We start from the raw sequence: 18,666 nt of genomic DNA on the forward strand, positions 1-18,666 counted from the left end.
GAAAAGGCGCTCCAGGATTCGACTCTGAGCTCTTCCTGCTTCAGACACATCTTCATCTGGGCTCCTCCCCAAAACTCTTCTCCCTCTTCTAACGCTTCTGGGGCATGCTAGCCAGGCTGGGCAAGTTTCTCAGGGCAGAGTGGTCCTCTTCCCTGGCCTGACCTCTGGGAGGTGTGGTGTAGGGCTGCCCAGAGGGGTCTGCTATTTTATCCCTCAGAGCACAGGCAGGACCCCCCTCAGGGTTAGGCCTCAGGTCAGGCCCTGAGCACAGGAGGTGCTCGGTCCTCCTGTGGGGTTGGAGAGAAGAGAGGTGTTTGGATCATCCTGTCTGCTCTGCCTCGGGAACACTGGACTGAGGCCCAGAAGAGCAGTAGCACAGACATAGGCCAGGACCCAGAGGGCAATGTGGGGACTAAACCCAAAGCTTGCCAAAGAACAAACAGACTTTTCTTAGAAAACTCCTCAGCTGTGCCATGGCTGCACCAGTCTCAGAAAGAGGACTTTCATTGTAAGTAAGAACGACTTATGTAAACACATGGTCAGGGCAGAGACCCTCAGTTCTGGCTGGAATCCTGGCCACTTAGGCTCTTGAGTGTTTTGCTTCCATTCTCAGGAACAGTCAAAGTGTTCAGCATGTAATTCAAAGAGAACATGTAGAAAAGGCTAAGAAAAATCAGGTGAAGAGAGAAAAATGGATTTTGAACGTGGAATTCAATGACCAAATTTTATAACCAAGTCTTAGACGGCAGATGGGCTTTTCCCGCAGTTGAATGCTTTTTCCTGGATGATCTTGAGAGGGTAAAAAATATATATAACAAAACTGCATTTGGCAATGGGGGTTGGAAGATCCAATGTTTTTATTTCAGTAATTAAACTCCTGATCAACAGCATACTATATCATAAAATGTTGGCTTTTTAAAGCAGGTTTGAACTTTCATACAATCTGTTTTAACACTGGCATGCACACCTACATACATATATACTGAGATGGTTCTCATTCATTTAAAAAATTTGATAAAACTAAAATGTTAAATGTACACTGTAATGAAAACACTGCTGTAACACCAACCAGATGGCTTGTATTCCTTGGAAAATTATTTAAAGCATTTTGACTTCGATAATTTCGTTAAAGAAATTCTTCTAACTGTAAATAAAGGCAGCTCTTAGGCCAAGTGCAATGTCTCCTTAATTTGCCTAATCATAAGAATCACCGAGGCGCTTATTAAGAATATGAATCTTCAGGGTTCATCAAGTCCTTCCGTATCTTAATCTCCAGAGGCAGAGGTAGGAATCTGCACTGACCCAGGTAGTCTTATGATCAAGTAAGTTCCAAACTCACCTGAGCAAAATAGCAAATGGTCTTTGGAAGCTGGTATTTTTTTTGTCTATGCGGGTAGAATTAGTTCATTTGATCAGTTTTAATTTTTTACAACTTTTTACACGAAACACTTTTCAAATCATAGTTTTATGTTCAATGAAAAAAAAGATGTATCATGTATGACAACCAAATGTAAGGATCGATCCTTCTTGCCAAATTTTGACGAGAAAGTGACAATTGATGTTTCTGTCTAAATGTCACCAAGCAGCCATTTAAAAAATGTTTTACTAAAACTATATATTTTGAAAGAGTTAGAGCCGCTATTGACCAAAATATACAAGTGGTTTTTCAGAAATCTCTATATCCTAGAAATTTAGGAACTTACGTTTTTATGAAATCTTCGTTTGCAAACACCTACTTGGCTTTTACCTATGGTGAAAAGATGAATGAAAAATTAATAGATGAATTCATAAAACAATCGGTAGGAAAAGAGCAGCCTGGTGGCCCCATGATTGTTAATACCAGCTACACTGCACTGAGGGCCCGTCGTGGAAGCTTTATGTCTATTATCTTCTAGGCTCACAACAACTCTGCAAGGTGGGCACCAGTACCTTCCCTCACAGATGGAAAGTCTGAGGCTTCAAAAGGTTAAAACGTGCCAGCACCACACAGCTCAAAGCTGGTTGCAACATCTGTTCTCAGGTCCAGCCACCAGTCTGCACTCTAAATGACCCGGCAGCAACACAAAGCCAGGTAGTCACTGCTGTCTTACTGGAACTCAGAGAAAATGAGATATTGAGAAGCAATGCAAGTAGCGATTACAGGTTGAAATATATTCTACTTGAAGTTTTCCTATTGAACATAACACAGGAGTATATGGCATACATTTTCCTTCTGTGTGTATCACTAAATAAATTTTCAGTTAAAAGCAATTAGGAAAATCCCAATCCTCTTAAAATGTATTAAATTGATCTGTAAGCATGTGCATCTTTTTTCAATGAGAATTCTCTAACTGTCCAAATAGTGTCCCCAGGTTAATTTTTAAAACTCCATTCTACTTAACCAAAATTTTTCATATTTGGAAGAATAAGAAACCCTAAAATCTAAAGAATTTTTCAAAGTCATTCTACACTGAAATGTACATAATTCTATTAAGATGAGTTTTCAAGAGAATCAGTCATTTAATGCCTAACTTCTTGAAGAGTATCTGCATATACTTGTGGTTTGATTAAAAAAAAAAAAAAAGAAGCTTCCAAGTTAAAAGTGTTTGGGGTGTGGGGAGAAAAAGAACATGACACAGATTCAAAGTGATTATCCCTAAGGTCTTTTCAATCCACTTCACCTGAGGGTGAAGAGTTTTATTGCCAGTAAAAAGCTTTGAAAAGTCGAGAAGATATTGCATAATTAGTCACAGAGTTAGCAATATTTGGCCCAGAAAGGTTTAGGATGACTTTAACTTAACATTGCGTTATGTCCCATAATTGTCTGAAATTCAAATTTCTGAATTTTAAGAATCTGACGGGATTCGAGGTGAATGAGGCTTGACAATTCTTTCACAGTCATTCTATTTGCTTAGCCTCTCTAGAAGCATAGCTGAAATAGATTTTACGTACAACTCTGTATGTTTCCGTATTTTTGTTATATATGCTTTCTCTCACGACAATTGTTACAGAGTATTAAACAAATTGGGCAATCATTTTATTTTTAAATGATTATATTTTTGTATTCACCAGTTTTGTCAATTTATTTTTCCAGGAGAAAAAAAATCAACATTTAAAGGGCCCCCCAAAAAGCTAATAAAATTGTTTGAGTGTTTTCAGGAGACATTTACTAACTTCGCTCAATTTTCTTTTCTTTTTGAGAGAGAGAGAAAATATCATAGGGGGGTAAAAACAACCAGCTCTACTCCCTAGCCCCCCAAAACCCCCATAGGCTATAGATTAAATTGATCTAAGAATCAGTCTTATTTTTAACGCATGGAAAATAGCAAAATTATCATGCCAACATAAGGAATATATACTATAATTCATAAATGCCTAATTATCAAAACAATGACATAGTCATGGTTAGATGCAACCTAGCAATCTTATATATGATGCAACTACATATTGTATGATCATTCCTGTTATATATTACATTCGTTCCCATCAAATTAAGTTGGCTATGTTTAAATGGCATTGTGAAATAAACATTTAATATCACAACAGGGTCATATTCTGCTACTGCACAACCATAGCATGCAAGTAACTATGCATTAGCTGTAAACAGTAAAGTGTCATTACCTTCCAGAAATCCAAAGAACATGATAAGTACATAGATAGTACTAAACATCAATTATAGTTAAATGACTTTCATATTGAACAAAACTATATTGTATAAAGCAGTTTTGGATGTCTCTGTCACTGCTCTCTACACACATTCTGTAGTTCCCTTGAAGTTAAGAAACTGCAGTTCCAAACAAGATCTGTTAATCTACCGAGTTCTAGTGAACCGTTGTCAAAATTAGGACACAAATGATTCTATGTTCCAATGTGAAAGCTGTCTTCTATCATTTTTCCTTTCTGCCGTAATTCAGATTTTTGAATCATTAACCATATGCTAAATGTGGGCAACAATGAACTTATTTTATTTCTTAAACTGGAGACTCTCTCATGACACCGATGCGCTTGTGTTAGAAACAGGAATACTGTAGATGCTTGCCAGCAAATGCTCTTCTCTACTTGGATTCTAAGTGAAATAGTTGGCAGGAAGGAACCTGGGTCATATTATGACTTGGAGGAGGTGCTGTCTCTAAAATACTTTTCATAACGTTTGTAAAAAGTAGATAAAATCTAGCCGCTAGGAGAGGAAGGCCAAAAGAACATGATCTGTTCTTATAAAAATGCAGATGGAACATTTAGGTCTGATCCAATGATTCCTAGGCAATTAAAAAATTACCATATTAGAGCGGAAGCTTGCACACTGTAAAATAACTATTTCAGCTCTCTTTAGCTTTGTGATACTGGAGGCTGGTTTGGGAAGGAGGGCAAAAATGGATTGCTGGACAGGCTTTTCCATGCTCTATCAGCCCTGATAATGAGTTAGGCAGTTGGCATGGACGACAGCAATGTCCTCTTCACTCAGAATTCTAATCAATCTCCTGTGAAGTTGCATACACCATCCGTCCAAATGGACTCGTTTTGGTCTGCATTCCAGTTGGGTGGAAAATAGTCACATTTGAAAACTGAGTTCGGACATGATATGGTCCTGTGAAATATTTAAATACACTGCTTACATCCTACTAAATCAAAATCCTGCTTTTACGTTTACATGAGATAAAACAGCATTTAAAGCCGTTGCAATTGGTTCATTTCCTGTTTGTATACAAGTGACTTAAGTTTGCTTATGAGGCAAAAACTGTACAATTCTCATCATTCAGGCATTATAAAATGTCTTTCTTTAAAGTCTTGGGATATAAACAGTTTGGTTTATACGAATTACATATTTTTCATCTGCATTAAGAAACAATATACATGTTTTTCCAGAGTAATGTTATCTGTGATAAGCCTAAGATAGCCTTAAAAACTAACTTTATCACCTGTGACCATCAATATTGTTACTTTGATAAAACTCATGAACATTCTTTGGCCACTTGGGTCATTGACCATTTGCAGGGAACTGTATCTGGGCCTTGGGACCATACAGAGATTTGCCTCCATAAAAATCGAGGCCACAGACCAGCCTTAATGGAAGCCATTTACAAAGTCAAACATTACAGAACCTCCAGGAGCAGTTTCTGTTTCTCAGACACACGTTCCTTGACGTGTTGAGAGGTGGTGTTTTCGATTTCGGACTCCTGAAGTCTTGTCTTTACTATCTGAAGGCTTCTGTTGTGAAATATCTATTAGGGCACTGGCAATTGCAAGGCCTGGAAAAACAGGAAAAAAACCCACTTAAATGTTTGGTTACATATTTCTGGGATGGCAACAGTGGTGGCCTAGCATTGTTTTACATTCAGCAATCAAACATTTAGCTGCTTATTGGAAGTAGTTTACCCTTTACTTAAAATATTTTTTTAATTGAAGTATAGTTGATTTACAATGTTAATTACTGCTGTACAGCAAAGTGATTCAGTTATACACATATGTTTAAAAAAAATTTCTTACCTTGGACATACGAACTGTACACATGAAGAAGAGCAAGGATCTAACAGAATTAACTGAGTGACATTGGACAATCAAATCAGTGTGTGACAAAACATCACAATCAGTTGTGGATATGACTCCACACCTTTCTATGTCTGAACACACGTTTGTTCTAAAAGTATAAGAATTTTCAGTATTGTGTGTGTGTGTGCGTGTGTGTGTAACAAAAGTCAGTATATTAAGGTTTTTTTAAAAAAATTAGAGCAGCTTTAGGTTTACAGAAAAATTGAACCAATATTGATACATGATTATTAAGTAAGGTCCATAGTTTACATTGGGGTTCACACTTGGTGCTGTACACAAAGTTCTATAGGTTTCAACAAAAGCATATTGTCATATACTCACCATGAAAGTATCATACAGAATAGTTTCACTGCCCTAAAAATTCCCTGCGCTTTACCAATTTATCCCTCCCCTTCTCCTGAGCCTCTGGTTATCACTGATCATTTTTTAATATCTCTATAGTTTTGCCTTTTCCAGAATGTAATATGGTTGGAATCATACAGTATGTAGCCTTTTCAGATTGTCTTATTTCACTTAGCAATATGCCTTTAAGTTCCACCATATCTTTTTTTGGCTCAGTGGCTCATTCCTTTTTATTGCTAAATAATATTCCTTTGTATCAATGTACTACAGTTTGTCTATCCGTTCCCCTATTGAAGGACATCTTGATTGCTTCCAATTTCTGGCAATTATGAATAAAGCTGCCATAAACACCCGTGTGCAAGTTTTTGTGTGGACATAAGTTTTCAATTCCCAAATACCTAGGAGCACAATTGTTGGATCACATGTAACTTGATGTCTTAGCTTTGTAAGAAAGTGTCAAACTGTCTTCCAAAGTGGCTGTGCTATTTTGTATTCCCACCAGCAATGAATGAGAGTTCCTGTTGCACCACATCTTTGTCAGCATTTGGTGTTGTCAAGTTCTGGATTTTAGCCATGTAGCTGTATCTCATGGTTTTTTTTTTTTTTTTTTTTTTTTTGCGGTACGCGGGCCTCTCACAGCTGTGGCCTCTCCCATTGCGGAGCACAGGCTCCGGACGCGCAGGCTCAGCGGCCATGGCTCATGGGTCCAGCCGCTCCGCGGCATGTGCGATCTTCCCAGACCAGGGCACGAACCTGTGTCTCCTGCATCGGCAGGTGGACTCTCAACCACTGTGCCACCAGGGAAGCCCTCATGGTTGTTTTAATTTGTAATTCCCTAATAACATATGATGTTGAGCATCTTTTCACATGCTTATTTGTCATATGTAAATCTTCTTAAGTGAGGTATCCGTTCAGATCTTTTGCCCATTTTTAATTTTCTTGTTTGTTTTCTTATTGTTGTCTTTTAAGAGATTTCTTTTACATTTTGGATACCAGTCCTTTTTCATTTCAGATACTGTAAGCTCCCTACATACGAATGAGTTTCATTCTGAGAGAGTGTTTGTAAGTCCAGCAAAGTTAGCCTAGGTACCCAACTAACACAATCGGCTATATAAGTACTGTACTGTAATAGATTTAAAATACTTTTCACACAAATAATACACAAAAAACAAACACAAAAAATAAAGAAAACATTTTCAATCTTACAGTACAGTACCTTGAAAAGTATAGTAGTACAGCCACAACGCTGCTGCTTTTATGTTTGCTTCCTGACATCCTGGGCTTGAAATAAAGATAATGTACTACTGTACTCTATACAGTACTGTACAGTAAAGTACACAAAAGCACAACCACTTGTAGAGGATGCAAGCACATGACAATGTACGCCAGACATGTAAACTAATTACGTGATTGGACATGTGAACGCACGTTCAAATCTTTGACAGTTCGCAACTTGAAGGTTCATATGTAGGAGACACTGTATATGTTTGGAAAATATTTTCTCCCAGTCTGTAGTCTGTCTTTTCATTCTCTTAAATTGCTTTTAAGAAGTAAGAAAGTACCCCAGGGATAGAGTTGTGGATGCACATAGAAGAAAGATGACTTGTAGAAATTTAGCTGATGTCTTAAATATAAGAAAAAGACCATTAGTATTATCAGTAGAATATCTACACAAAAGTGGATCTCTAGTTATCATAAGTAATTGAAAGAATATTGTTTTGTTACATTGTTTTGTCCATTGATTGACAGGAACATTTGGTAAGATGTTCAGGAATAGTAAAGCCTTTCCTAAGTTGATACAAGCAATGGCTCAACCAGATGCCCTGGTTTATCACAGCTACACAGGAATCATTTGATCTCGTTTTGGTTTTTGAGTAAAATAAAATGTGCCAAATCCCCATACTAAACCATGAGACCAGGCTGCTTGCTTTGAGAAGAGGTCACCAGCTTCCCTTCCCTAAAGTCTTGGAGACTTGACTGTGTATTGAGCTGAACCAGTCCCTGAGCTCTCATAGACATCTTGTCCATGTGCTGCTCTTAGAGGAAGGCCTCACTTTTGGATCTCATCCTATACAAGGTGTCATTGAATTATTTCATTCCTGTGGGTCAATTTATTCTAGGTAAGCCTCAAATATGACCTGGCAAGAACAGACCTCCAGAGATTCATGAACAGAAGGAAATGCCAGTGCGGGGAAATGGACACTATAAGAGGAAGTTCGACTAGCCTAGCGCAGTGCTGTGGAAGTCAAGGGAGGAGAGAAGTCAAGGCGTCTGCAAAAAAGTTCCTAAGGGGTCAGCATGTGAGGCTTGCTAAAGAGGCCTTTGGATTTCCTCAAGGAAGATTCTGGTGATCTTGAGTCATTTCCATACTTAACTGAGGATGGAAGCCTGACAGTTAAGCAGGGAATGGAGTGAGAGGGAGTGTGGCCAACAGACATAAGTCTCATGTGCAAGATGTTTGTCGATGGAAAGAGGTAAGTAAGCTGGTACGTAGAGGAAGCAGCAGGGTCAGATGAGATGTACGTGAATGCATATGATTATCTGAGTACATATACATTTTTTAAAGATAAAAGGAGTTTCAGGTACATTTGAAAACAGAAGAGAAGGTATTTATGGAGGAGAAATTAATGGTGTTAGAGAGGGAAGGGATTAAAAAGTTACAGTCATCACCGGCTAGGCTGATAATCTCACATATTTAGTTTTTAAGGGTTGATGTTAAGTAACCTACTCTTTCAGGATATTAATAATTATCCTGAGTTTCTTAGGGATAACATAAGTTCAAAGGTTCAAATTTAAGTAAAATTTACTTTCTTGACCTTTGAAGAGCACATATGAACTTCTGAAGTGTCCAAAATAGATGTTTTAACCACTTATTATGCTGTGAGAAATAATTAGTTTGTTATTTCTGTAAGGGAGGGAGCCGAAGCACATTATTTACAAAAAATCAGAGACCGTGGTTGTGCTAAGTGAAAGTTCAGCACAGACAGACCTTAAGTTTCCACAGATCTCTTGGCACACTTCTGGCAAAACTTACAACCTTTTGTTATTTCATCTTTGGTACCATCTTATCCAGAGACAGCCAAATATGACAAATAATATACGTCTCTTTTAATGTGAACAGAGATCACTTACACTAATTCCAGTGATCACGGTATCCAAATATGAACTCATGTTATTCATTAAACTGCGGCATGACCTCGTCCAAAGGAGCCCTGAGAAACACTTTCCCACTTACATGTAGCTGCAAACATTGTTTTCCACACAGAAGATACAGAGCCAAGAGAGAAGTAAACAGTTTAAGTGGCCAAAACAGGAAATTCTATGCTAATCGTAAACTGTCACTGTATCTTTGTATTTCAGGGTATGTGAATGTGAAGTCTGGGTTTACTAATGATGTGTAAGCTTAGAAACACATTCAGTTGAAAATAATCAATCATAAACCATATTTCAGTCCTTAATTTAAAACTAAAATTACAAATCATGCTTATTTTTAATTTGACAGCTTTCTGTCCTTTCCTATGAAAACTGAACAATTAACTCAATTTTCAGATTCTGTATAAATGGCAATATGTATGCGGGAAACCCAGCTTTCCTCCAGGCAGCGATATTTGAGTGTCCACCATGTGTACTCACAGAGGTCGCTCAGAGGGCCACTTGCCCAGGTCTTATCGTCTTAATGGGCCAAATGATGCTTTCATTTCATTCAAATTTAAGCTTGAGTCCTTCACTGGACCACACAGCTCGTGGCACACCATGAGTTCTTCTGCATTTTAAATCCTGTAATTTAATTACAAACAGCGCAATAATCATAATAACTCTGTGTGTGTGTGTGTGTGTGTGTGTGCACGCCTTGTGTCAAACTGTTAAGTGTAAGTTTTTATTACTATGCTTGAATTTCTTCGTATTTTAATATATGGAGAACCTTAAAACACAGCAACAACAACCCAGAAATTGCTAGGTCCTCCTTCAACCTATTAGAGGCCCTGGACACAAGAGTAAACAGGGGAGACAAGAACCCTGTCTTCTTAAATTGTCTAGTGTGTGGAAGACTCATGAAAAAAGAGAGAGAGAAATTAATTTCTATCATTACCTTTCAGCTAAGGAATCTAATTTTCTTAATTGAGAAAAAGAAAAGTCAAGTCAGTAGCTCTTTAAAGAAAGACAATATTGCTCCCCTTCTCCCCCAAAATGTAACAGTTATATGCTGGTGAGAGACCGAGGATACAAACACAATGGCCTGACCATATATAGAAACAGAACTCTGGCCCACAGGCTGTAGCAACCTGTACAGGAAACCAGTCTCTTATCTATAGTAACCAGCACAAGAAGCCAGCCTGCTATGTCAGGCTTGTAGGAGTCAGACTGCCATCTCTAGTAACAACCCAGGGAGTCAACTACCCCATAACAATGGGCCCCAAACAGCCAGAACTTCATTAATAACTGACAGCTTCCCTAATGTTTGTCCCTGCTTCCAACTTAGGACCAACAAGAGAAAGGGAAATATGCACCCCTCACCAACCACATAGAAGGCCCCGCTTCTAGTTAGCCTGCTGCCAGCTTGCCAGCTTTCTGGTGCCGACAGCCTCCAATAAGCTTCCTTGAAGCTTTCTCTTTTTTCCATTATAAAATGTTCCCACACATTCGCACTCTGCCACAGTGCAAGCAAGCGATGCTGGATGACTCCCTTGCTATATGGCAAGTTCTGAATAAATAAGCTTTGCTCGTAATTGGGTTGGTCTTGGTTCATTTTCACAATGACAATGAAGAAATAAAGGTAGCTTGAGATCTTCTCTGGATTAAAAAAAAAATGTATCAATAAAATAAAAGCAACTTAGAAGTAAGTTCTCCATATCGTCCTTTGACGCAAACGCTCTCTCCTGGTTGAGATTTCCCGAGGAACTTTTTCCCGGTGAGAGGTTTTCTGCCGAAGACCCCACACTCCCCGTGCCCTAGGAGAAAGTGCTTCCTCCTGGTAGGAGGCTGCACAGGGGCACACCCCCGTGCCATTAGAGTTCCATGAAAATAGGGTCAGTCCAGAAGATCATTTTTCAAAAAGTCACACAAATCATCTGGTGAAATCCACTTATTGTGTTCTCTAGGCCTAGCACAGTTCCTTGTTATCAAAGCAATACAATTAACTGGGGGAACAATTCATTATTTTAGACTGGTGTTCTAAAGGAATTTCATTTACCATGTCAAGATGATGCACAGATGCTGCAGGCTAGCAAAATTTACATCAAAATATGCCAGTAGATTCAATAAAAATGCTGGGGTTTAAGTATTTATTATAAGCTTTACCTTTTTTGCACTTTTAGTTCTTAAATACCAGACACTATGACATTTAGACGACTTAAATATGAATTATAAACCTCATAAGAAAGAAGCGCCATCTCCTGTTTCCTATTCCACTTCCATGGCCTCTTGGCGTTTTGAACTGGTGCTCGATCATGGGGAACATCACCAGTGGCTGCTCTGGTTCACCCAGGGCAGGACAAGCTGGGAAGGAAGCAGACTTCTTTGGGACCATGCAGATTTCTTTCCGCACGTGGGCACAGTTTAGTTGTTACTGGTTTGGATGCTAAGAGCTACCAGAGGTATTTAGTAAAAGTAGGAGATGCACCCAAATCAGGCCTTTACCCAGGACCTTGGATAAAAACAATATTTTCCTCCTAAATTTAAGAACTTCGTTTCTCAATAAACATGTGCAGGCATGCCCTAAAGAGGAAGCGATGGAAATGAGTAAAGCTAAATATTTAAATCATAAATATATCTTTCTAAAACCACTAAATTTGCAAAACCACCAAGGAGAAACATCAGGAATTTAGTTATCTTTAGTAAAACTCTAGCTTTTCCTAATGGAAGTGACATGGTATTAGTAGACGCCAGCAGTAACAATCTAATCATAAAATTACTGATGTGTGTTTTTTTACAATTATGCAGAACAATTAATAAGTACGGTAATAAAATACTGCATATCAAATGAAATTGCCTCATTTTATATACAAACATAGCACTTCCATTTTACATTTGAACGAAGCCTCAGATAAGTCATTCATTTTGAAATGCTCTCCTCCCAGGTCTGTGTACGAGCAGGCACCACTATATATTTTAATTTCCCAAGAAAACAGCTTCATTAGGTGTGAAAGGTTAATTGCGGGTGTAAGTGGAGCTCAGGGAACGGTTCAGGGTCTGTAGTGAATTGCACAACCTGCTTCAGGAAGGCTTGAACGAGCGCTGTTAACTGTTTGCCCTGCTGAAATGCTTTTACTACCTCATTTACTATCTGTCTTCTTTTATGGCTTATATTTGTAGTTCTTCTAGACCTTTAATGGCTACAGTTTTACTTCACTGTAATCAGATTTAAATGGAAATACCATGCTGGGATGTTTAAATGTTTTCCCTCTGATTGTATATAGCTACATACTACTGATCAGAGCCCTGGCTATCCTTCACACAATTAAGAAAGTGACTTTGGGAAACTCTGATGTTGCATAGACTCTAGCTGTTGTGCAGACTTAATTTCACATTCAGTGTGGCCACTCTTGCCAATATGCAACTAGGGCTGGATGAATAATTAGAAAGTATGCATTTCCACTTTAATTTTTCTGTTGGAAGACCAGCACAACTGAAGTCATTATTAGGCAAAACTCCAAAGGTTATATTGTTGAACAAAAATTGAAATACTTCAAGTGCTGAAGACACCGGAATGACAAATGGACCGGAATGACAAATGGACCGTATTTGTCTGAGAGTTTAAAGAAATGTTTCCCTTCACCTACTAGAAACCAGTGACAACTACAGGTGTCAATGTTTAAATACAAATGATAATTGTATTCTGGTTATAAAATTTTGTTTGGCCTTTAACACATCCTTTTTTTTTTTCTTTCCTGTGCTGCGCGGCTTGCGGGATCTTAGTTGCGGGATCCCCGACAAGGGATTGAACCCTGGCGGGCCCTCGGCAGTGAAAGCTCAGAGTCCTAACCACTGGACTGCCAGGGGATTCCCAACACATCATAACATTTTAAAGTTTAATTTAAAGACACACAGTAAAGGTTCTACAAAATGTAATCCTACTCTAGCACCACAGTGCTGAGCACTCCCTGAATTTTATGTGAACTGTTCCCTGTATTTAGAATGAGCTGAACAAATCATGGCCATTACTGTCTCAAGTCATGGTTTACTGCAAATCCTCATGGTGCTTCACAAGTAAAGCTTCTTTTAGATCATATCAGTTCTGATTTTAATTATATACTAGGAAATTTTATTGATTCATTGAAAATATTTTGTGATTCTTTTTTGAGAGCCACAAACATTTATAAGAACCAGCTCTGCAGCTACTTCTCCATGTTTTAAAGTAAATTTCCAATCGAGAATTTCCTGTCTCCAAGGCAACTGGGAAAATATTTCCTAGTATTTCCTTCCTTCAATTAAAAGAATATGATATATGATAATCCCTTATTTTAAAACCTAATTATCCTTAATTTAATTGAAGAGCTTACTGTTCATTGAAGAAATTGAACTATAGCAGTTTTGTAAAAATAGCAATATTTTAATTTTCATTAGGTAGAGACATTGTATTTTGGCATTTCTAGTAGTACCATGTCATTGTTTGTTTTAGATTAAAAGGGATTATATGTGAAAGTATTTACAAACTATAGAATATTATATAAAGTGAGTTAATAGTTTCAATAACAGAATAAGTTACTACCACTAATAATAAGAAATCAAATTACAAATATTCAGAAAACTCCAAAGTCCTAAGGGTCAAAAAATTGTTTAAACAGCAAATCACTTCATTCAATTATTACTTCTCGAGTGCCTACTATATGCCAGGTACTGCTCTGGTCCCTAAGGGTTAAGCAGTGACTAAGACAGACAAGACATAAAAGATTCTGTACCTCATGGTGCTTATTACATTATAGTGGGTCAAGCTCATATATTCTTTTGACCAAGTTATTGTGAGGATTGAATGTGAAGGGCTTAGAGAAGTGCCTGGCACATAAAAGCTCAAAAATGTCAATCATCATCATCATTAACAACAAGTGGGAAGTTTGAAGTCAAATTGGAAATTGATAAAACACTGGGCACTCAAGATTTTGCCTCTATCCTTTAGGATCACTCATTCGTTCAATAATGCATTCAAAACTCAGTATGACTATCATGTGGAATGCCTAATAAAGGACAACATTTGATAGAAAGATGGATTCAAAGACTCACAGACAGTATCAGTTTAGAGCAACACCGTCTGTGAGGTGATAACTGTGTTTAGAACTCAAGCCAGAATTATTTTGACGTTTTGGATAATAAAATTGAGAACTTGCTCACGAACGTGTGGATGACTTGTGCGCGTTGCCTGCTCATTAAAGAATGTAAAAGTAATTGAAAGTGATAATGGCAAAACAGATGAATGACAATATTCAACAGAGAAAACACTGTATTAATATTACTTGTACTATTACAAATACCACTAATAATTAACTTTCATCCATTTTTTAGACTTTAAAAATGCTCTTATGTTAATTATCTAGGTGCTGTTGAAGTGGGTCAGGAAGCTATTTTTGTCCTTGCTTCACAGATGGCCAGAACGAGGCACAGAGTGATTAAATGACTAGTTCAGGCTTGCACAGCTGGTGGTTATGGGGGACCTGAACCCAGGACTCCAGATCCTTTGACTTGCACTCTGCTCACTTTATAGCCGTTAGAAGGAAACTGCTGATTTGGTGCAAATGACTAACATGCGACTGTAAACCAAAATAAAAAGAAAAGCAAAAATTGGTAGGGACGTAAAATTAGTTATGGTCAAAGGCATTAATTAATGTTGATGTTATAAAAACAACAATAATAATATAAAAAATAACTATTCTGTTAACATTGATATGATATGCCAGGCATTGCCCTCCGCACTTTATATGCATTATTTTATCCGTTTATGCAGATAGGAGTAGATGACAATGCAGGTTAAATCCATAAACACGCATTGAGGGCGTATTGCAGGCAGTGTGGTTGAGGCTGGTTGTCGTCAGAGTCATTACCACATAGCATCAAGTGACGACAACGGTGCAAGAGCTCCTAGATTTGCTGACAATCACACAGAGACAAATTCTATGAAGTTGGCACAAGGCAAGAGGGAAAGAAAGATAAAGGTGAGATCTGCAAGGTGGGTGTGGAGATCAAAGATTCCCAGGGGAGAGATGATCTCTGAGCTGAGGTTTGAAAGAGGAGACGGAAGTTGTCAGATAAAGAACACTGGCATGAGGGGTGTGGTATGTTCTGGGTAGAGGGAACTAAAACTTCAACAGCATGGACAGAAAGGATATTTGGGAAACATCAGAAAGGATATTTGGGAAACGTCAGGACAGTTGCTATGGGTGGAACACAGGTGCAAATGGGAGAATGATGAGAGGGAAGAAAGAGAGGTAAGCAGAAGGGGGTCACATGATTTTTAGGAGTGAAGAGGCACAATCAGATTTTTATTTCAAAGAGACACCTCTACCGGTAGCACTGACAGACTGGAGTGGTGGGTGAGGCTATGATTATTAAAACCAGATAAGAAAGCGACAATAAGGAGAGAGAAAAGGGATGAACAGGATAGATATTTAGGGAAGATTAATATGGGAGATTAAAAATAGGGAGAAGCCTAGTACCACTCGCACGTACAGCTTGGTACGCCTTGGGTGGCTGGACGCATACAAACGCTATTTACTATCCTATGAAGGAGGAACAGGAACAGTCAGGGCGTGTGAATGGTGGTGGCTCATTTGCTTAGCTCTGGACATCCTGAGGTTGATGACCTGTGGGGCGTCGTAGTGGAGATGTCTAGTTGGATATGCAGGTGTGAAGCCCGGGAATAAGTCTAGCCCAGGGAGGTAGACTTGTGGTGATCTGCATGAATTGAGTCTGAAGACTGTAATTGTACGGATGGGTAATGCTAGTTGTTACAACAGTTAAACCCTGCAATCTCAGTGGCTTAGCAAAAGAGAGGTTCATTTCTCACTGTGTAAAGTCTGAGGTGGGAGTCCTGATTGGCGTCAGGACGTGTGTGGGCGAAGAGGAAAGAAGCACAGCACCTGCTTTATGCAGTTACTCGGGGACCCAGACTGATGATGCTTCTGCCATCTTCAATCTGGGGTTTCCAGGGCTGCCTTGAGCATTGATGTCTAGGGGGCAGGTGGGAGATGAGAGGGTAAAAAAGGTTCAACCCCTTCTAAACCACCGTGGACCAGAAAAGCTCAAGACACTCTGTTTCAATGCCGTTAGTGGGTACTACTTCCCAGAAACAAGTCTCCACCAGGGGAGGGCAGTGGAAGCCTTGGGTGCAGAGCCAGCAGTCTCTGCCACTGGAGTGGGTAAGGTCTGGTAGAAAGAGAGTAAGACAGAGAGAACGACCAAGAAGAGGACTGGTAATGGAGGAGCAGAGCCCATGAGACGATCTGAACACCCAGAGAGGTAGAAGAAAGCCAGGACTGAGACAGTCCACAGACTCTGTAAGACTAGGCGGTGGTTGGCTATGACCTGTGGATCCTGCTTCTGTTTGCAACAAATAGCCCCCAAATTCCATGACAACTGTAAGCCAGCTGAGTTTGTGGCTTCCAAACTTTTCTTGATTTGAAATTCAGAACGTTCCTTGAGAGATTTCTCTTGGAAGGAAGTTGGAGTAGGTGGCTGCTAAGGTCACTTCTGGCTTGACGAATTTATGACTGCAGCTGCCTTTCTTCATCAGGCCAGCATGGAGGACCCAGTATCATTGCTGGCCTCGTCTCTCACACATGCTCTCACATGGCTGCCACAAGCATCACTGTGAAGTCAGGGGACTGGCTGGGTTCAAGAATTTCCTTGTTAGAGATCTGCATCTGCTTTTGCTAGCTGGGAAGGAATGGACATACTCTACCCCAGTGAGAACCACACTGGTAATAGGAGGTGTGGGTTGTACTTACTGTTTGTCAGGTGTGGTTTTTATGATGCCAATAACACGGGTAAAGAAACTGGCTCTAAGTCTCAAATTGGAAAAGTGAAGAGACTGGGCAGTGTCAAAGACCAGCCTGGGGCTTGATCTTACATCTAGCAATCTGAGAACAAGCTAATAGACATTTTTTTAAGTTTAGTTTTCTAATTTTTCAGATTATATTACAATTCTGTCTTTATAACTCTGCCTACCCCTCATGATTGGGAGCACCTTGAAAGTGGGGCTTATGTTTCATTCATCTTTATATCCCAATGGTTAGTCTATGATGGGTGGTCAGTAAACATTACTTGAATGAGAATTAAATGATGGATCATGATGCTGTGTGCTTCTAAGGAGGTGAATTCTGATTAGAATTAGATTACAAGTCTCAGTGTTACTTTACCTTAAAGGTATTTGGAAATATAGGCTGGCCTCCTCCTTGTTTCTCTAATCCTTGTACTTAGTTGCAGAGAAGTTACTGAGAGGAGGGTGGGAATCAGGCAGGGCAGGCGAGAGACACCACAGCACCAGCGTGGCTATCGTTAATATACTGTCCAAGAAGGTGACCCAGGGGAGAGTTACCTGCATGATGCCACTGTGCTGCAAAAGTGTCCAGCCCCTTCCTGAGAACTGGGTGTGCTCATGTCCTGAGTGTGAGAGCTATACTCGTGAGTATCAGGCTTGGTTTTTTTTTTTTTTTTTGCGGTATGCAGGCCTCTCACTGTTGCAGCCTCTCCCGCTGCGGAGCACAGGCTCCGGACGCGCAGGCTCAGCGGCCATGGCTCACGGGCCCAGCTGCTCCGCAGCATGTGGGATCTTCCCGGACCGGGGCACGAACCCGTGTCCCCTGCATCGGCAGGCACACTCTCAACCACTGCGCCACCAGGGAAGCCCCAGGCTTGGTATTTTGGTCAACACTGTCCCTAAACAGGTTTTAATATGTGTGGCTGTGTGTACAATATCGAGGAAAAGCTGAAAAAGCTGCCACACTTGCTTGGCATCGAAGCATTAGCAATTTAACTCTCCCTGAGTGTCTTTGCAGACTTTTAGTATTTTAAATCAACTTTGGTAGATCGACCATAAGCTCCCCTCGTTCCTGGATGGACCACTTCCCAAAAGGAAAAATCAGTTCAGCTTTCATGTTCTGAGATCTCCCTGGAGATTGTTCAAAGTTAGAGCCAACACAAAAACACAAATGATATTTTTTTTTAAAGAAACTAGATTACAATTTTAAATCAAGGTTAAACAGTGTTGGGTGGTGATGTGAATCATTGCTTTCCACAGCATTTACAGGAGAGTATAGGAGACAGTTACAGGGCTTATATCCTCTACACAGATAAACTCCACTGAATATTAAAAAACAAGCTACCAACCAAAAAAATGAATTTTATTAGAGTCCAGGGTGATGTTTCTGCTCCTCTAAGTTCATGAGTCAGTATTTTAAAAGAAATCTCAACATTAAAAGAAGTTGAAAACATACAACTATCTCTGCAAAGTCAAAATACAATTTTAACAAACTCCAATGGTAAAGCAAATTTATGCCTTCTATATAAAAACTCAGATCATTACAAAAATGGGAGGAAAAACAAAGATAAAATTATGCAAATCCTCACCTCTGGCCATTTAGATAAAATGGATGAGAAAATGCTATACAGAATCATGATTTTTCCATTAATATTATTATAAATTTCTTAGACCTTACCAAAAGTTATTATGGATAACTTAATGGCCAAAGGCATTTTAACAAAAACAGATGTGTCTGCAGCCAAATTGATCCTTGATAAATCTCTTCTGCTGAAGGAAAAGGCAGTATAGTTGGACAGTATATTTCTCAAAATGGACTTCAAACCATTCCT

The 18,666-nt window shown here is 39.2% G+C and overlaps 1 protein-coding gene across 1 annotated transcript in view; it reads right to left on the minus strand.

The window, feature by feature from the left end:
- Nucleotides 1-839: 839 nt before the first annotated feature.
- Nucleotides 840-18,666, minus strand: part of ATRNL1 (attractin like 1) — a 672,454-nt gene continuing 654,627 nt past the window's right edge. Inside the window, exon 29 of the mRNA XM_060034012.1 lies at nucleotides 840-5,225. Within this exon, the coding sequence (XP_059889995.1) occupies nucleotides 5,101-5,225 (125 nt within the window). The 3' untranslated portion in view covers nucleotides 840-5,100. The remainder of the gene's footprint in view (nucleotides 5,226-18,666) is intronic.

This window comes from Delphinus delphis, chromosome 16, assembly GCF_949987515.2.
Source record: "Delphinus delphis chromosome 16, mDelDel1.2, whole genome shotgun sequence".
NCBI classification, from domain to species: domain Eukaryota; kingdom Metazoa; phylum Chordata; class Mammalia; order Artiodactyla; family Delphinidae; genus Delphinus; species Delphinus delphis.